The sequence below is a fragment of the Drosophila novamexicana genome, unplaced genomic scaffold (genome assembly GCF_003285875.2).
Source record: "Drosophila novamexicana strain 15010-1031.04,08,12 unplaced genomic scaffold, DnovRS2.1 tig00000739-arrow-arrow-pilon, whole genome shotgun sequence".
Lineage (NCBI taxonomy): Eukaryota > Metazoa > Arthropoda > Insecta > Diptera > Drosophilidae > Drosophila > Drosophila novamexicana.
In genome coordinates, this window is record NW_020824819.1 from 1,852,449 (window position 1) to 1,873,227 (window position 20,779).

General features: G+C 41.2%; 3 protein-coding genes across 10 annotated transcripts in view; all 3 read left to right on the forward strand.

Annotated features, from left to right (window-relative positions):
* Positions 1-6,147, forward strand: part of LOC115763526 (leupaxin) — a 27,263-nt gene extending 21,116 nt beyond the window's left edge. For 4 of the 7 annotated variants that reach the window (XM_030706133.1, XM_030706131.1, XM_030706132.1 and 1 more), the window contains 2 exons: positions 2,011-2,718; positions 5,627-6,147. In XM_030706133.1, the coding sequence (XP_030561993.1) occupies positions 2,011-2,718; positions 5,627-5,893 (975 nt within the window). In that variant the 3' untranslated portion in view covers positions 5,894-6,147. Of the gene's footprint in view, positions 1-2,010; positions 2,719-2,807; positions 3,547-5,626 lie in introns of those variants that run through there. The other 3 variants (XM_030706135.1, XM_030706136.1, XM_030706137.1) reach the window with 2 other exon arrangements.
* A 1,571-nt stretch (positions 6,148-7,718) lies between these two features.
* On the forward strand, positions 7,719-15,299 carry LOC115763465 (peroxisomal acyl-coenzyme A oxidase 3). Its single transcript, XM_030706044.1, has 6 exons — positions 7,719-7,980; positions 11,841-12,001; positions 12,378-13,301; positions 13,368-13,493; positions 13,685-14,030; positions 14,093-15,299. The coding sequence occupies exons 2-6, from the start codon at positions 11,867-11,869 to the stop codon at positions 14,647-14,649; spliced, it is 2,088 nt and encodes a 695-aa protein (XP_030561904.1). The 5' UTR covers positions 7,719-7,980; positions 11,841-11,866; the 3' UTR covers positions 14,650-15,299.
* Positions 15,300-15,610: 311 nt separating this feature from the next.
* Positions 15,611-19,169, forward strand: LOC115763464 (shematrin-like protein 2). Of its 2 annotated transcripts, XM_030706042.1 has the most exons (6): positions 15,612-15,699; positions 17,317-17,426; positions 18,130-18,343; positions 18,443-18,514; positions 18,622-18,808; positions 18,869-19,169. In XM_030706042.1, exons 2-6 carry the CDS (start codon positions 17,360-17,362, stop codon positions 19,067-19,069), a joined length of 741 nt encoding a protein of 246 aa, XP_030561902.1. In that variant the 5' UTR covers positions 15,612-15,699; positions 17,317-17,359; the 3' UTR covers positions 19,070-19,169. The 2 variants fall into 2 exon arrangements, with proteins under 2 accessions (XP_030561903.1, XP_030561902.1); XM_030706043.1 differs by lacking the exon at positions 18,443-18,514 and having other exon boundaries at positions 15,611-15,699.
* Positions 19,170-20,779: the final 1,610 nt, after the last annotated feature.

The window sequence follows — 20,779 nt, forward strand, 5'->3', positions numbered from 1 at the left end:
TGTCTGAACGCTGTATAATATTGTACGGTTTGTTTTTTTTTTGTTTTCATTGCCGCCCCGTATGGGCAATCTGTTGTCTGTCTGTGGGTCTTTACCGCTCCGCTCCGTTCTGTCTGCCCCGTTCGCCTCATTCACAAAACCCGCTCATTGATCGAAATTTCCTCTTGGCATCTTCCTGTGCCGCCGGCCGTTAGCCCAACCTGCAGCCGAATTTTCTGCATCTTTGCTGTTCGGCGTGTGCCAATGTGCCAGCTGCGGGAACGTGCCCCTGCGCTTTTTATGGGGAAATCCTGTTGGCCAACCGGCAAGCTTTCAGTTTTATAGCGCCCCAACGAGGTTCTGATCGCAGACGTATCTACATTTTTTTTCTTTAAATAGCCCCAAAATCCCGCCAACGCCAAAAGAAATCAAATTGAAAGCCAATCGGATTCAGTAGCGCACTGAGGGTTGCTTCTACGATGGGCGCTTTGCTTAAGCAGGCATTATTGCAGAACTCAATGATAAAGTGAGACAAAAATTTGATCCTTGCTTGATTCTTGAAAATGCATATAATGTTTCAGTACAAATGAATGGAACAGTGTCGATCTTGTAATAAATTAGATCTTTAGACTTAAAATCCGAAATTTATTATCTCTGTCATCAGATGCAAAACATTTGTTTTATTGCTTTCTTTATTTACTTATGGATAAATGCAGATAAAAATACCTAGTTTGAGCTAAGGATACCATCTTTGATGTGAACATATTTATATGTATACCCTGAACTAATTAAAATTGGGTAAATGGTCTCTGGCAACGTATGTAACAGGCAGAAGGTGGCAGCTCCGACTCCATAATGTGTAAATATTCTTGCTGGACATCAACAGCCGGGTCTATCTAGCTATATCCGAGTGTCTTTCTCTGTGAAGGCGTCGATCTCAAAAACTACAAAAGGTAGAGACTATAAACTTGGGACTTAGGTTGATGTAACTTAGAACGATCGAGAACTGCCTCTGTTTCAATTAGTTAAAAATCAATTGTTTCAAAATGGTTTTTAGACTATATCTCGGACCTTAATTTGATATAAATGGAAAAAATCGAATATGCTTTTTAAGTCCTTAAATTTTCATTAAGATCGTACTAAAAACATTGAAGTTATTCAAGAAAGCATCTTCCATAAAGTGTGATCGCACACCCGATGTGCATGTGTGAGTGTTGCATATGTGTATATGTGCATGTGTGCGTGTTCATTGATCAACACTGGCTTAACTAATTATGTGTTGATAAGAGCACTGTTTTTAAGCCCTCCTTGGTGCTGAAACGTCCCTGTTTATTTAGATAGATATCTAGCTAAGCACACACACGCACACACATGCACACGCACACTCACACTCACACGCACACACACACACACACTCACTCATGCGCAGAAGTATAGCACTCAATTAGGCGTCTAGGTTAGTTTGGGCAGCTGACAGCGCAGCGGCAGAGAATATGCAAAGTTTATGAAAGAAAACTGAAATGGAAACTCGCACGACACGCAGAAACAGAAACAGAAACAGAAACACAAGCAAAATCCGTATACAAATATGAAAAACATAACAGCAGACAGACATTCAAAAAGAAAATCGGAATTGTTGTTGTTGTTGTTGTAGTTGTTGTTCTTATTGTTGTTGTTGCTTGGCTTTTCGTATTTTTGGCAATGAACAAAAACTACGTCAACTAGAAATGCTGCTCGGCGCGTATTTATGAGGAGAGCGTCGTGCGCAACGAAGCACACACAGACACAGACCAAATCCACAACAACAATAACAACAACAACAACAAAAGGCAACACGTACAACAATTTGTTGTAAGAAAAATTTTTGAGGCGTTTTGGGGTATAGCAAAAAGCAAAAGTTATTCTGTTGGCGCGCGCATAAAGTTGAATTCAGTCGAGCCGAGCACATCGAGCAACGACGTAAGAGGCACGGATAATCGAGCAGATGGACTAGTTAACTAATTTGTCGCACTGTTTGTTTTTTGTTGGCAGGTCAGCAACGGTAGCAGCAGCGGGCAGCATTCGAGCACAGGAACAGCACAACAGCTGCAACAGCATCATCAGCAACAGCATCAACAGCAGCAGCAGCAGGTGACGGACTACGCACAGCCAAACCGGGGCACACAGCAGGCGCATCTGACGCAAACGATCGAGGAGACGACAATAGTCGAGGATAGTCGCGAGGATCAGTTGGATTCTATGCTAGGCAACCTGCAGGCCAATATGAGTCGCCAGGGTGTCAACACAGTGCAGAAGGGCTGCTGCAATGCATGCGAGAAACCGATTGTCGGCCAGGTGATTACCGCCTTGGGCAAGACCTGGCATCCGGAGCACTTTACGTGCAATCACTGCAGCCAGGAGCTGGGCACACGCAATTTCTTTGAGCGCGACGGCTTCCCGTATTGCGAGCCCGACTACCACAATTTGTTCAGTCCGCGCTGCGCCTACTGCAACGGCGCCATTCTGGACAAGTGCGTGACGGCCCTGGACAAGACCTGGCACACCGAGCACTTTTTCTGCGCCCAGTGCGGCCAGCAGTTCGGCGAGGATGGCTTCCATGAGCGCGACGGCAAACCCTATTGCCGCAACGATTACTTTGAGATGTTTGCGCCAAAATGCAATGGCTGCAACCGTGCCATCATGGAGAACTACATCTCCGCCTTGAACTCGCAGTGGCATCCGGATTGCTTTGTCTGCCGGGTAAGTAACAGCCTCAACCCCTGCCTAACTTTAAAGAGTTCTTTTATCCATCTGTATGGTATATGATATATATATATATATATATATAGGATTGCAAGAAGGCCGTGCGCGGCAAGTCCTTCTATGCCATGGAGGGCAAGCCCGTTTGTCCGCAATGTGTGGGCGTCGATGAGGAGGAATAGGCGCCACCAACAGCAGCAACAGCAGCAGCAGCAGCAGAGGCAGCTGAAGCAGCAGAAGCAGCAGCGGCAACAATAACAACTTGTTGAAGTTCAGCAGCCCGAAAATAGCCCCCGCCCAGATACAATTTGTATCTGCATATAGTTGTTTACCCAGCGGCAGCTGCGTCCCACTTTCTCCTTCTCGCTCTCTCTGTCTCTCTTCTCCTTGCTCTCATCGCCTTTATTCACACGTTCTCTGAGCTATTTTCGTTGAATATGTGAAAATCTTTTTATTTTGTCGGGGCGCGACTTGCTGCCACCTGCCACCTGCCACCTGTGTCTCGCTGTCTCCAACCATCCAGCAGCAGCAACAATATCTAAAGGAGCAGACACCACACCCACAACACACACCACACACAACACACAGGCGGCGGTTTAACTGGGTTCTGGACACGGCTGACCACCAGGCAACTGGGCAGGTCGGCTGTTGCCGCCCGGGCCGCACGCTTAACCGTGTTTATGATGGCCACGGCCATGTCTCCCGCCCCTGTTTAGAGTACCTCCACGCCCCTTAAAACTGTTGAGCTTTTCTATATGCAATTTAGCGTTAAGTTTTTAGGTATTTTTTTAAATTTAAACATTTATGAAGCAATATTGTAATTTGTTTTTGTAAATAAAATTTTAACAATTAAATATAACAAATAAAAAAAAAAAAAATAGAATTCAAAAACCCAAAGAACATCAAACATCTAATTCGAGCCTGGCACTTGGCTGGCTGTGGGCCAGTTTTATAAACTAGGCCCATCCAGCCAGCCCAAGCCACGCCTCTCGAGAAGTTAAGATCAGTGTCAAGATCTTGACCTTGATGGGAATGGGAATGTTCGCATGTCGCGTTCCTTGACCTTCAATTTTGATTTTGTTGTTCTTTGCAAACAATTTACAATATTGCTACATAGGTTTTGGGATTAGATTAGCGGCAACGCCCCCTGACCCCCCTGCGCAGCTGCGGGGTCAGTTTTAACTAAGTGGAAACTATTTTCGTTGCTGACGTTTCGCTCATAAACAAAACACACACAAAATTAGCAAATGATTTTTATATATATATGTATATATATAAAACGCTTGTACTCACGAGTACATTTCTATAACACATTCTCAAATATGTAAATAATTTCTTTCACTGTTTACTTTATGCATGGAAACTGTGCGCTATTTGAACTCTTTAGAGTTTAGTCCCGATCTGCGCTTATTATCTGTCATTTTCCCATGCAACTTAACTAAAAATAAATAAAACGAATGCATATCTTGAGAAGTATGCATATTTATAGATTTTCAACAGATTTTCTTTCAAATGCGATAGAAATTCCGTTTAAATGAATTCCATATAACAAATATATCAGGGCCAAATTTGAATGCTGGAAAATGCCAAAGATTCTGATTTGTGTTTATTTAATATTGTTGGCCCTGTTACAAATATAAAAGCAAAATAATAGTTTACAAGGAATTAAACAAACTATGCAGCTGTTTTTTCTTTCTGGGAAGAGAGTATTATACGATTTGAAAAGATCAGAGGATCACTTAGATAAATCTAACATTTCAATGTAATATTTTTAAAGCTGTTGACTTTGACTTGAGAATTTAAGAAATCTATAAATGTTTTATAAACTTGTTCCTTCCCAGATTTTATAGTGCAATTCAGAAGGATTAGATAACTTAAGACCAAGTAAAGGAGGCTTCAGTTGAACACCTTCATTGAGTCTATTGGCACAGAACATTTTTATGAGCATCCTTTTCTTTTTCTAAGATTATTCATTGTTATATCATTAGGAAGCTGGCTCGAGAAGTTCCCCTTCTCTGACTATTTATATGCCTTATAACAATATAATAGTTCTCTATCCTACCTAGTTGAAGTAATCTCCGAGATTCGTAAAGCCTCTCCCTCTCTATCTCAGCCATTTCCATTAGACTATCGTATAAAAGTAAGCTAAAGCAGAAAGATTGGATTACATAAGGCAACCTACTAGGATATTAATTTCAAGCATAGCTAGAATTATTGTCGCATTCGTTTCGGCGGCTGTCTGTGTTTTCCAAGGCAATATATTTAATTGTTGCCAGCACCATATTTTATAATCTATATTTTTATTTTCATTTATCTATTCGTATGTATTCTATATCTGTCGTGCCTTGGAGCTGGGCCAAAAGCGTGCGCAAAATGTTATTGTTCAAATGAATGTGATTTGTTGTTGTTGTTGTTGTTGTTGCTGCTGTAGAAATGTTTTTCCAAAACACCAAAAAAAAAAACAAAGCTGCGTCCCAAAATGTGCCAAAATTGATCATTTCGATCATATGCTGGCTTTCCTTTGTTTTTCAATAACGTGAATGTCAAATGTTTTGTACAAAAGCATCTGCCAATAATCATTTCAATATTTCGTTTGACAAAATTGTAATTGGGCTGTAAAATTTCACACAATTTGCAGAATTTCAGAATTCTCAAAATGTTCCCACGTCTGAGAGATGTGTGAAGGAACGTGGGCTTTCCTAATTTATGGTGTAATTAGCATTATTTGGCCCGTTCGCAGCGACGAATATTAAAACACACTCGCCTCATAATAGATCATCCAAAATGTTAGTTCTTTCGTTTTAATTACATGCAGGTGCACTTGCGGAATATGGCGCAGTAACATTTACATATTATTACATAGATATTTCAACTAATCGTGAATTTTGTCTTTTATATCGTCTCGCAGGACTGCCGACAACCGTTCCAGGGTGGCTCGTTCTTTGACCACGAGGGTCTGCCCTATTGCGAGACACATTATCATGCCAAGCGCGGTTCGCTCTGTGCCGGCTGCTCGAAGCCCATAACGGGTCGCTGCATTACGGCCATGTTCAAGAAATTCCATCCGGAACATTTTGTGTGCGCCTTCTGTCTCAAGCAGCTGAACAAGGGCACGTTCAAGGAGCAAAAGGACAAGCCCTACTGCCACGCCTGCTTCGATAAGATATTCGGCTAAGCCAGACCCAACTAGGCACCAAACTATAGTTACGATTTAATACTGTTTTTGTACGATTTACGATTTACGTCTTCTACCAATACCTACTTACAATACTTCATCTGCGCTTTGTATAACCGAGTCAAATTAGTAATATAATTAACACAGACACACGATTTGATCAGAATAATCAATTAGACGACACTAATACCCAGCCAATATAATGGTAAAATATTTCGATATTTCAGACCTTTTGAAAATAAAATGATTACAATGCAATCAATTATTAATGTTTTTGTTCTTTTTTGGATTCCGCAGATTCAAAAATTCGGTCGCAAACGCAATCAAAATTCTCGCCGTTGATGGACATTAAAGTAGAAATTTTTACCACGGACAGGAAGTTGCAGAAAAAACCGAATCGTGAACCTATAGGAAAATGACTTCGACTGACAATTGCTGAGTTTTAGAGTTTTGTAAAGGGTATTCTAGTTTTGTCATAAAATATGTAAAATATTTAACATGTAAAATATGTAACATATGTTACATGAAATATGTTAAATCCCGACTGTCCGTCTATCTGTTTCCATGTTTCTCTAAATTGTAAAGCTATCTTCTTGAAACTTTGCCTAGGTCTTTCTTTTTGCTGCAGTCAGTATATATGCCGTAATCGGTCGGATCGGACCACCATATCATATAGCTGCCATAGGAACAATCGATTCAAAGAATATATTATGTTTTCCCAGAAATTATCTCTGTCGTTTTCATGAAAATTCATTCATTTAATTTTATACATTTTTAAATACATTTAAAGTTGAATTGAAAAATAGTCTAGAAATAACTGTTAAATATAGGTTATATGTTTTACCGTAGCTGCTTTTTACTTTGATTATTTGATGGATTCATGATGTTTTGTAATCTTGTCGGTCATGCTGGGACTGTGCGTCTTGAGTACACAATAAACAATAAAGAGTATTCCGGTCGGGAGTATCCGACGTTGTTTGTAACGGACTCTTGTTTCGGTTTGATCATAATTTATGAAATTTAATCGTACCAAGTAATAAAAATGAATCAATTTTCGGCAAATACCTGTTTTACTGTCTAGGTAAAACGGGTATAAAGGTACAAATATACTTATCAAGCCCCATAAAGTATACAAATTCTTGCCCAGCAACAACAGTCTAGGCCATTTGACAACATTTTGATTAGTTACTCGGTAGTTATGACTATAAATAAGTCACTCGATTCTCCAAAATAACCAATTTGTTATAAGGGAGCCCAATTACTGTTGATTTTATACTTAGAATTTTTTTCTGCCCCTATTTAATTAAATAATCAACCAATCATAAATGAATGACTAGTTAATTTATTCAAACAGGTCAACCATGTTAATTAACAGTAGCGAAGACACGAACCCGCATGCAACAGTAGTTGACCGGTCAGTTTTTTAACCAATGTATTCGGCTCAACTACAGTTTTAGATGCACATCTAACAAGTTTACTCACCATCTGCGCACCTTAAATTGGCCTCTCCCACACTCTCTTTCGCTCGTGCATGCACACAAATCCACACACACATGCAATTCTGTTTATCTGGCAAAGATGCCGGCCGGCAGCTCGATTGCCGGCTCGCTCGCACTTGGCGCTTGACATTGAGCTCAGCCAGCGTGTTCGCGCCGACTTAGTAACGTTCTTGTGATTGTATTTAACTGCCCGTGCTCCCTGGCGTATGTGGGAGCTTGTGTGTGTGTGTGTGTGTGTCGCTCCCTATTAACGTAGGGTTCCAGCACGAACGTTTGTTATGAATCAGTCAGCGTCAGTCTCGCTCCGCTCACTCACTTCTCATCTGTTGGCTGTGTCGGTTCGGTCAGTCCTGCTGGTCGCGTGGCCCGTTGCTCTTTGCTGTGTTTTTTGATTCGTTTCGTGTGTTGTTCAGTTCGTGGCATTTATTCCAATTAGTCGATAGATTCATTTGTTCTCACAGCCGGCAAAGTTGAACTATTTGATTGCGATAAACAACAAATTTCCTGTGTCAAGCGCCGAATAAATACAGAAGCTAAGCCCGGCAAAAAGAGTCCAATCTCAGGCGGTGTCCGCAGGAAGCGCTACAGGTTGGTGAATAACATATTCAAACACACTCACACACAGAGACAATTGTGAGTGTATTCAGTAGTCATTTGACTCTCTGCTGCATTCTGTAATAATACCGTAGAACTGTTTACCAAGTGGTTTTGTTGTGCGGTGATGTAATAGGAGCTTTCACTCAAGTCCTTAACAAAACAAACGGCAACAACAGCGCTGCATGCGTGTGTGTGTGTGTGTGTGTGTGTGCGCCTGTGCTTTGCACTGCGAGTCATGATATCATGTGGCGGCATTCAGATTCGGAGTCCAATCAGAATCCGACTCGGAGTCACGCATGCCACCCGCATAAGCAGTTGCGAGAGCAACAACAGCTGCAGAACAGTAGGGCAACAGAGAAGAGCGCAAGAGGAAAGAAAACACAATTAGCTTTATTTATGTCACAGACACATACACACACACACACACACGCGAAGCTATTGAATTGCCCGCCAGACTGTCAAACTGTCAATGTGTTTGTGCTCAGCAATTTGTCAATGATTGCGACATGTAAATAACAGTGAAATTAACATTTGCAGCTTTTTATTATTTTATTATTGCCGTTGCGAATTGCAGCACTTAAAGTTATGTTTAAATTGCATTGTAAATTCATTTAACATAACAACAGCGCCAGCTCCAGTCCGAGTTCATTTCTCACAATACTGTGTGCATATTTACGGTGAGCCCAGGTGGGCACATATCAGCCGATTGGGGAAAATTGTGCCCTACACGGAATTCAAGTACGGATTAGTGATAATGTTAATTATATTAAATGGCTGGTGATTTGTTTATAATCACTTGCATATGAAATGTACGCTGACAAATTGGTCAGGCGCATGCCAACATTTCTGGCAGCTTCAAGAGATTGCAGTTTGACATCCACTGTGCCGACTGCAAGCAGAACAGTGGCTGTTAAACTAATGCAGCATTTACATACATATCTTATCAGCCCAAGTCAACAATGATCCAATTGGCGCTTTTTGGCATTCCTCTTGGAGTGCGGTGTTGCTTTAGCACACATACATACATACTTATATGAATATACCCTATGTTCTTGTACGTATAAGCAAATTATAGGCTTATCATACCACTGACTGGTTGGCGCAGTATTTTCTTAAGTGTGGCATAAAGGTTGGAAAAAGCACAGAAAGAGTATAAATCGATATATACGTTTATTTCCTACCCCAATAACAGTATATTGACTGATAGGTTCTTATCTTGGCCCAACTTTAAGGCGGCCATACCCAACCCTCGACAACAGATCAAAGGCCAAGTTCGTGTGACGACAATTCGGGCGGAAACGCAACTAATTAACAAAAATACCCAAATTAATTTAACCACTTTTGATCAAATCTATATAAAACGATATCTCATTACAATTATTTTTATTGAAGCGAATGTACACTCGGTTTTCTAGGGATAGGGTTTAATGGTTACGAGCATTTGGTGTTTTCTTATTGGAATGGAAATGCAAAATCGATTTATAACATTGCTAAATTTGGATTTAACCATGTAATCTTGTAGTTTCTTCTCCATGCAGCGGAAAAACCAAGTGCAAGGGTATTACGTGGTCGACTTTAGCTATAGTTTTTATTTTGTTCGCGTGAATTTCATTTTTGACTGACGCACGCCCACTTTTCTGTTCATTTTCAAGTGCTTCTCATATTTACTTTTATTATTACGCTCTACTGAACTACAAAAAACCACTAAAGCAATTGGTTGATATTTTTATATTTCAATTTTCATCCATCATCCGTAAACGAGTACGACCTGGTAGTACAAACGCAAATTTGCTCTCTCATGTATTTACAATGTGCTCAAGTGTATACCCTGTCTTTTAAAAGCTCGAACCGGGTATACTTCACGTTCGGTTATCCAATATCACACATGTACACACCTATATGTACACATACATATATATTAAGTCTTATTCAGAAAGTTTCTTCAGGTTGTCCTAAAGTCAAGCACTTGTGACTCTAACATGAATATAACTATTATGTATATAGAGAACAGACTTTGAGCAGTAGGATACAGGGTAGCTAACAGTGTCCTATCTCTATCTCTCTAGAATATAGAAGTTAAGAGAGAGAAAGACAAAGGGATTGAGTGAGAGATGTTGAAAGAGAGGAGGCGACTGTCGGCAGCGTGAGAGGTGCTAATAAAACATTTTAGCTACGGGAATTATACTCTTGAAAATCCATAAAAAGCATAGAATATCTAATATTAAGCACGTTTTTTTTGCCGGCTTCATGCTAATTAGCTCAAAAGGGTTTTTGGTTTTTTATTGACTCGCAATTCAAAATGCTCTCCAGATATAAAATTCGTGTCTTACAGTGGAATAGAATTCGAATATCATGCTCAGATCTATTAAATAAAAATTATTATAATGTTAAGCGAAAAATAATGTTAAGATCTGTTTTTATTAGATAGTAGACTGTAGATAGGCGAGCACGAATAAAGAACTCGCTGATAATTTGGATGCTGATTATAATATATGTATGTATATAAATGATAAACCTGAGTCTTTTGGTTTGATTACGAATAGAAATGTGAACGAAAATTGATGTAACCTTAAAAGTAAGTTTTTTCAAATGTTCTTATGGGCATACAAACATCATCAGAAATAGTTTGTCAACGTATGACAGATTTTAAATAAAATAATGGTATTTATCATGTCCAAAAAAACAAGTTAGAGGTTCTAGCCGGGAGCTCCCGACTATGGGATACCCTGAACCCTCTTCTTCCAACATCAAATGCATATATATATTCTGTTTTAGAAGCTATATGTCTGTCAAGTTTGGGGACTCTAGCTCTTATTATTTAACAAAATTGTCCAAAAAACAGGATATCGATATCGATTTTTATGGATTGCTTAGAAACGGAGTAAGTTATCGATTATCGGAAACAAACTCGATCTGCGCAGGCCCTAGGAACAACTACATCTAAAATTTCAAGTCTCTAGCTCTTATAGGTTCTGAGATCCTTGCATTCATACATACGGACAGACGGACGGACGGACGGACGGACGGACGGACATGGCTAGATCGACTCGGCTATTGATACTGATCAAGAATATATATACTTTATGGGGTCGGAGATGCTTCCTTCTGCCTGTTATACCCATCCTTAATGGGTTCAGGGTATAAAAAATGAAATAGTTGTCTAAGATTTGTTTCCATTTGCTTGCATTTGCCGCTGCCGTTTGTTAATAACAACGAGTGATTTTTTATGGTAGTTCATAAGTGTTAAAACGAGCATTAAGTTTAGGGCCTGATATGGTCAAGTGCCTGTTATAAATGGTAGAATGAGTCAATAGTTTTTTTGTTTTGCCACTTTACAGTTCAGAATTCAAATAACAGGGCCAGATGCTTGTTTATCTTGAATTCTTGAATGTTTCCGATAATTCAATTACGTCTGTGCTTATCATCAAGAATTTTGCACCCAGTTCAAACAAATGCTTGTTTCGGATTGAAGTCCACTTGAATCGAGACATAAGATTGGATTTTGGATTGCAGATAAGGCTGTACGATAATTTTGGACGCTACTGTCAAGCCACTTCACCCCTTAGCAATGAGCAGTGGCCCTAAAACTGTGACATCTGGCTTAGCCGCGTTTCAGTGACTCCGCAACCCGCCAGTGTCCCACTGGCGAGGTTTACCTGGCAATCGACTCTTGTCTAGCGATTCGGTCTATTTTGCTATGGCTTCGCCCGCTTGCGGATAACGCAGCTGAAGTGCTCCACTTCAGTGTAATGAGCGTGCAACGAAGTCCAATTGGAAACCGCATTGCCATAGCGCATTTACAGCAGTAAACAACTCAGCTGATCAGATTTTCATATTCATTCCATTTGCAGTTACATACATACATACATCGATCAGAATGGAAAACGTGGACACAAGCTTTATACCCGATCTGCCATCGGGCGGAGCTCTTGCGGTTTACCGCAAACGCGCCAACTTTGACTGGAAGCGTTTGCGTTTGATCCTCGAAAAGGAGCAGGGACTGCGTATCAAGGTGAGTGAAGACAACGTTCAAAACTAACTGTAATAAGTTCTACCAATTAGATCTATAACGAGAAAGGAGACACAGATCCGTCATGTTTGTTGCTGCCGATTCTTCCCTATGAAATAGCCGACATAGGAGGAGACGTCACATTTTGAAAATGTCTGATATGATCAATATAGTCTTTCGTTCACCCAAAATCGCTTTAAATAACAGTCAAGCGTTCCGGAGCCTATCTCTAATTGGTGTTTGGCATTTCATATATATATTTCGTATTCGGATCAAGAACAATTGACCTTTTAGATACAATGCCCACATTGGGTTTATTATTAACCATCAGTTACTGTCAAACTGTAATTAACCCACTTCACTTTCACAACACTTGCAGTACAAGGTGTGGCGTCGCCTGGAAAATGATCCGCTTTTTGCACACGCCTCACGAACGCTGCCCATGGACGAACAGAAGCGTCTGGCTGCCATGCAGGTGAATCGCATGAAGCATCTGGATCTGGTGCCTAAAGAGGTTGAGAACCTGAACTTCTCGGCCAAGACAAAGTATTTAATGAACATCAACGAGGCGCTGGCCAGCTACTCGCCCAGCCTCTCGGTGAAGATAGCGCTCGGCGTGGGCCTGTTCAACAATGCCATACGTGCCTTGGGCACAGAGAAGCACACCAAGTATATTGAGGCTGCCTGGAATCGGGAGGTGATCACCTGTTTGGCCGTTACGGAGCTCTCGCACGGCAGCAACACGAAGCGCATTCGCACCACGGCCACCTACGATCCCAGCTCGCAGGAGTTTGTGATCAACACACCTGACTTCGAGGCGGCCAAGTGCTGGGTGGGCAATCTGGGCAAAATGGCAACCGTAGCCATGACCTTTGCCAATCTCATTACGGCGGACGGCGAGAACCACGGCCTGCACGGCTTTCTCCTACCCATTCGTGATCCGAAAACGTTGCTCTCCTATCCGGGCGTCCTGGTCGGCGACATTGGCGAGAAGTGCGGCCTGAATGGCATCGACAACGGTTTTGTCGTGTTCACCAACTATCGCATACCGCGCGACAATCTTCTCAATCGGACTGGCAATGTCACGCCCGAGGGCGTCTACGAGAGCGTCTTCGCCGAGCCCGGCAAAGCTCTGGGCGCCGCACTGGAGAGCTTCTCGGCCGGACGCATTGGCATCATGCAGGAGTCGGCCAACACTTTGTGCAGCGCAGCTGTCATCGCGGTCCGCTACGCCGCAGTCCGCAAACAGTTTGGCCCCGAACGCCAGGGCGAGGAGATCGCCATTATTGAGTACCAATTGCACGTAAGTGGAACATACTTCTCCAGCAGGCATCCCTCCAAGACTTATGCTTGAGATTTCTTTTCACAGCAATACCGGATCTTTCCCTATTTGGCTGCAGCCTGTGTGCTCAAGATTGCCGTCGAGGAGATGACCAATACGTATCTAGAAATCATCGCTCGCTCCCAGGCAGATTCAAATGGATTCGATATACTGGTAGGTAACTCTGCAGGGAAGCCCAACAGTACAGTAAAGCCCGAATAGCTGCGATCCGTAACAATATTTCAGTATTGGACACGCCTTGAAGAGCTTTCTTTAATTTGAGAGGAAATTCTCCTAGACTCCAACAAGACATACAAATTGCACCTTATTTTAATCTTATATTCCCATTATGCTACACATTGCAGACACAGAATGCTGCGGAGATACATGCGATTATATCAGCCTCAAAGCCGCGCATCACGTGGTCGGCACGTGATGCCATTCAGGAGGCTCGTGAGGCCTGCGGCGGCCATGGATATCTACGTGCCGCCAAACTGGGGCAGATGCGCACCGACCATGATCCGCTGTGCACCTACGAGGGCGACAACAATGTGCTTGGCCAGCAGGCCTCCAATTGGCTGCTGCGCCAGTGGAGCGCCAAGGAGCTGGAGTCGCCAATTGGCAGCGTTAAGTTCCTGGAGCGGCGCCAGCAGCTGCTGCAGCTGCAGTACACACAGCTGGTGCAGCAGAGTCCATTGGACAGCTGGGAGTGTAAGTACAACTTTTGCCCGAATTTGGCATAACTTGGAATAACCCTTGCCTTTTTCTTGCAGTTGCGCTCAGCTGTTACGAGTGGCTGCTGTGCCACCTCATGTCCCGCACGAGCGCCCACATTGAGGCCCAATTGGCAGCTGGTGTCCATCCTTTTGAGGCTCGCAACAAATCCCAGGTTATGGGCGCGCGCGAGCTGTCGTTGGCCTATGCCGAGTACTGTGCCCTCAGCCGCTTTGTGGGTCACGTGCAGCAGCTGAGTCTGGAGCCGCCGTACGCGAATGTGTTGCGTGTGCTGTACGATGTGTATGCCATGTGGCTGCTGGAGAATCATATGACCACATTCTATGTGGGCGGTTTTGCGGTGGGTGGGGCTTTCGCTGCGGCAGTACAGGAGCGCCTGCTGCAGAGCTGCGCCCAGCTCAAGGATGTGGCTGTGAGCGTCGCAGATGCCATTGCCCCGCCGGACTTTGCCCTCAACTCGATTATCGCACGCGCCGACGGGCTGCTCTACGAGAACTTGCAAAACGAATTTATGACCAACGAGGGCGCCTTCCAGCGGCCCGCCTGGTGGCGAGACGTCATCATACCGCAGCCGCAGGAGAAATCAAAGCTCTAAGGGGGCGGCAGGACGAAGACGCAAGTGCCTGGGCAGGTCGATTGGTCGATCGGTCGATCACCCAATTCATCCTTATCGTAGTTATTGTTATATCATCATATCGCATCAGGTATTACGGATAAACTAAACGGAAACATACCATACACATTATATATACCTTACATTTTATATGTAACTACACATAGATATTTTATACTATATACAACATCCTTACGAGACATTCGAAATTTGCAGCTCCCAACTCTGTAAGGTGTCTGACTCTTTGTAGGAAATAGTTTGTTATGCTCATAGCGCTAAAAACTAGTTTATTTTCAACATTTTTGTAAGAACTCTTTTATTTTGATCATTTTTTCATAGTATAAACTACTTTGTAAATCGATTGTAATTTGACGTGCTTGTGATTTGAAAGAGTATGAATTAATTCGAGCCATAAGTATTCCATTATTAGCTTGTGTTTCTCGAGATTCATAAAAGTCGAAGTATTCCACACCCCACCCTAATTATTTTGACACTGAATACCCCTGCTTTCACTATCAAATGGTGTTCCTAGCAATAATTTGTGAGTTAAACTACAATTGAAATCTAGAATGTTTTAGAATGTTTTGTTTAATAATATTACGAATTATGTTAATAAAATTAATGCCAATTGGTAATTAAATTGGAGTGGAGTGTGTTTAATTAATTGCTTGCCAAGTTGTTCAACTTAAAACTGAATATTTTACGGGGCTTAAATAGATAGTGTAAAGTGGTTTTGGTACGCTTACCTTTTGTTATAATTAGTCAGCTACCGAAGCAGCACATAGCCAAGATTTTACATTCAGACACACACACACACACACACACACACGTTCATAAATATCCATATAGCCACACACACACATGAATATAATAAGTATATATAGTTGTAGGTGCAGGTGTGTGTGTTAAAAGTAGACATCATCAAAGGTGCTCGTCACTGTCAATAAGCGGGCCCTGTTTATAAGAGGACCTGTGTTTACCTGTTCCAGCTCAGACGTAGCCAAGTTGTCGCACAGTAAAGACGAGTCAAAAGTGAGTGAGCGGTTTGTGGGAGGGCATCGTGGCCAAGATCGTGCCCAGCTTGGCAATCCAAGCGAGTCGCTCAGCCGGACCACAGTCGAGCTCATCATATCAACTACATACGCTCCGCTGCGTTGCGCTCCCAACAGAATCGAGCTGATGAGCGGAGCTGCGCGAGGTTGACCGCTCCCCAGAGAGCGAGAGAGAGAGGGAGAGGGAGAGAGATCCGTGAACAGACGCGTCGTTTGTTGGTTCCCATAGTTTTGTTGGCTTTGCGAATTTGTGGCGCAGTTTCATTCCGTTTTTGGCCAGTGTGTGTGTATGTGCTGGCAAGGGAAAGGGCATTCGGGTGCCTGCTATTAACTGCCGCGTGTCTGATAAGCAGCAGAACATGTTTTGACAATAAACATTACAAAACATAGTGCTCGAAAGAGTTGTTGTTTGCGTGACAAACGATGACAACTGTCGTGCATACCCACTAAATGTTTAGACACAATCAACTACAACTTTAGAGCTGTGCAAATTTACGAATCATATGTTAATTTTACGACTGGTTTATACACAGAGCTCGAGTAGAAAGCGCTGAGGGGCATATATGATCAAATTATTATTCTGAGCCCAATACATGCTGCTAAATCCGAGATTTATTAAATGGGCATAGTCCGGAAAAAACCCCAAAATATACTTATATTGGAACACACAAACAAAGAGCTACACAAAAGTGAAGTGCAATAATAAAATACTTTGAGAACTCTCAAATAAAAAGCGCATGACTGACAGAATTTCGTATAGAAATAATAGAAAACAATGATAATAAAAAAGACGCTCATCTGCAAATTGATGTGCTGTACGAAATGCGCACCGAAATGTTAAACGCTTTGAAGAATAACAAAATTTTATTAATTGCTAAAAAAAAAAAACAAAAAAGAGCAACCAATTAGCCAAACCGGTTTAGAAATCTCTGGACAAGCAAACCGAACCGAAATATATATACAGTCACATATACAAATCAATTAATTCAGATTTCGGGGATTTCCTCTTTCAATTTGGTTATTTTCTAACTTTACGGTTCATCTGCCGCTCCATTGAATTGCCAATCGTTTCTCTATTATTTTCGCCAATCCATAATTGAAAAGTCGTGTAATTGTAATTAAATTGACTTCAGAAGCGCACAATTTATGATCGGATTTTTATCAAATAATTGTCGGTTTGATTTGGCCTCGTGATGGGCTTACAAGTATCTCCGGTTTCGGGGGATGCTCCAACCAAGCAAGATTAATTACATGCAGTGCATTAGTCCATTCGACTAAAAACAATTTTGCATTAGCTTTCTGTTAGTTTTCTAGTTGTTTCCGCCTCTAATGATAATAGGTGAGAATGCATCGAAACAATGAGAATGTCGGGCTAGAATTACTTACGATTTGCATAGTTCTGGGCCTAGCTAGATATATGAATGCATATAGGCAGAACTCATCGACAGCAGATGAAAACAATATATATGTAATTTATACGGAATCATCAAATTCAAGAACAACATCTACAGCGGCAAACCGGTTTATTTACAACCATTCTAGGCCAGTTTCTATTTGAAAATCATTTAAACTAATGTCTTGTTTTTCTTTCTTTCAGCAAGAACCAACCAAATTCTAAACGCAAATGCAAATACAATAAGATGTGGAAATTTTTACTTATTTGTGTCGTCATGAGTGCATTATATAGTGAGGCTGATGCCGCATCGTGTAAGTTCAAGAAGCAGCACAGTCAGACACAGTTCATAAACAGCATATTAGATAGTGTAGAGTAATAGAGAGTATTTGGTATATATCATATATATAGTACAATTATTGACCAAAAAGCGGGCAAAACAAATAAATGTATATAGTATATAGGACCCATGAAAAAATGTAATTGTCAACGCAGAACGGTTCTTAACTTCACTATGTATATATATATATAAAAAAAATAAATAATATATACCATAATTATATATACTAGTCTGTATTAAATAGTATATATATATATATATATATAAATAATATATGAAAACTACTATATACTATATAATATATACTATACCAAAGAACGAATAGCCAGTCGGCTGACATGTCCTGTGAAGTAGGAAAAGCCAGATGAGAAGCCATGCTAAAAATTTTGCGTCGCATGCAAATTGTAGTGTTTACATTGTCATTGACTATACTATATACTATTTACTATATACTGTATATATATATATACTATTTATATACTGCCAGACTGCAACATTCCTCATTAAATTTGTAAATACACAGATTATCATTCTCAACATTTATATAATTGTTAAATTTAAATGGTTTTACGAGCGATTATTACCAGATTTAAGAAGGGCTAAAAGCGTAAAAGCTGTTAGAAAATAAGTACATACTTAAGATCTTCTAACCTGACTCTTTTTGTTTTCCTTTGCAGCTCGTCCGGTGTCCCGTAGGCGTCGGGGCTATGCCGGCGGCTATGCAGGTGGGTATGCCAGCAGCGGTTCGGGAGTAGGTGGCTATGCTGGAGGCTACAACGACTACGATGATTATGGCGTCGGGTATGGATCACATTTTGGCATCACGGATCCGTATCTGTTCCATCAGCAGCTGACCAACCAGATTCTGGCCCAGAACTACGCAACCCAACAGTGAGCATTGTCGGGGTTATATACTGTGGGCGGTTATTCCGGGTAGCTTAAGTGGGCATTGGTGATGCTAACAACAACGCTTGTAATCTATTCTTGTAGAGCTATAACGGGCCTGGCCACGTCTGGCGATGCGTTCGTATCCGCGGATGCGACCATTAGTGACGATGACACGTAATTACACTGCTTTCCTTCTTGGTTTTTCCTTTCTACTAATCCGCATTTGATGATGCTCGTCGTGCTCTGTGGCTCTCTCTAATCGCTGTGCTTGTCTTTCGCAGTCGCATCCAGCAGCAGATCGCCGCCCAGCAGGCCTACCACGACAATCTAGTGCGCCAGAACAGCTACGCGGGTGGCTCCAGTGGCTCGTACAACTCGCACCGCTACGCGCCCAGCTATGCACTTGCGTCTGGCTCCATTGGACCCAGTGGACACAGGCAGACGGCCTATATCAGTCCCGCCAACCCAGTAAGTGAAGCTGCTTCTCTCTGCAAAGTGCCCAACTTAACTCTCTTGCCCCTTTCGCAGGCCACGCCCAACATTGTCAACCGTTTCGGCGGTGGCTCCAGCAGCGGTTCCAGCTATGGCAGCGGCAGTGGAGGTGGTGGCTACAAGGGCGTCTCCGTTTCCTCGTTCAGCAGCAGCAATGGCGATGGCACCAGTCGCCGTGGCGCCCAGACCACCATCAACGATAACGGCAAGGTGACGTCATACTCGGTGCACTCCTAGAGATGCCTCGCTCAGTGCAAATTTTGGTGTTTAGCATATTATAAACCTTGCGAAATTAACGATTCTCTATTTATATGTTTCAAACACAAAAATATACATATTTCATATATATTTTAATCCCATATACTTTTTTGTTGAACTTTCTCGTCTAATGGGGTTTTACTGTGACAGGTTTTGTTAGAAAGTTTTTTTTTTTTTGCTTTGGCTTTCTACTGATAATTCAGTCTATTTGAATGATAAGCATATGCAAATTTTGTTCATTTACTTTATTTTTATTTTTTTTTACTCACAAACAGCTCATGACCTTGATTTTGTCGGTTTTTATTATTTAAAATTGTATTTATTTAGCAACTTCTATGTGTGTTTGTCTGTGTATATCTGCGTATATAATTGGTAAAAGTTCGACAATAACCTGAACAAAGTTTATCAGGCACCACAGGAAGTTGTCTATGTATAGCTACAAAATTTGACTCATTAGGAATACAATTCATTTATGTGCCGGCAAAGCATTTATTAAATTCCTTTAAATGCAATAATTCCTAATAAGGAGCACATATTTGCTAAGGATACCTTTCGAAATGCACATTGACTCCTCCATTATAATTTAGGGTATGCAAATAACGTATGCCTCAAATTGGATGATGTTTTCAGATTCGAAGTTCTAAGCACATGAATTCCTCTGATTAGCATTTACCGGAAGTAATAAAACAGAATGTTTTGTTTGTAAACAAGTTACATTTGTATTTATTTACAAATCAACCGAAATGAATTCCGGGAAGCGCCATTGAAAATTCGATTCAAAACGTATACGCACAAATATTCCAAGCGTATTGAAACCGGTTCAAGTGATTCCCATCCCTTAACCCTACGCTTGCTGCAAACGGAGGGAATGAATGATATTGTTAAGAAATGAAAGTATTTAGAAACAGCTTTTTTTAAACAAATTACTTATTTTCGTTAAAAAGAGCGAGTCTCTTTTTTGAAACTAGTTTACATAATCAAACTACTTATTAATACGTAGCTTAAGAACTCGTCTTCTGGAAATAGTTGTCGGATTATCAATCAAGTCGTAAGGCAACCAGACAACCGAATTTTGGGTCGAGTTACAAGTATGGCATCTGAATATCATAGTCTTAACGTTCATAATTAAATCAGACGTCTGCAACTCCATCCAAACAACCTGGCTATTAACCTGCTTGATCACAGCTCAGCAATTAGACAACCCAAAAGGAAGCATTCACTTAACCTACCCTGGAATCAAGCAACAAATCCCCTCTACCCCTACCCATACCCTAACTACCTACAGAAACAGACATAATATAAATCTGTTAATTTAATATTATTCAATTAAATTATTGCCTCCTTTAGGGGCAGTTTCGCGAGAAAGAGAGAGAGAGTAGGAAAGAAAATCTATCTCAAGAACAAGAACCACAAAAGTATGCTCTTATATAGATATTGAAGAGTCAAGAAACTATACTATCATATAAAACAGTTGCTGCGCTCAGAATCACGAAGCGAGAAGCAATCTTAGAGACTAAATCTGAAAACGTAGTTAAATTTGTTGGAAATACCCTACTGTGTAATGTGCTCTTAACAGGATTAATAGGTTTTTGATGTGGAATATTTAGTGTACTTATTGTTTATAGTCCGATTTTAAACTAAATAGGCATCGTTGCAAATGCATATAAATCTGCTATACTGGTAAGCTTA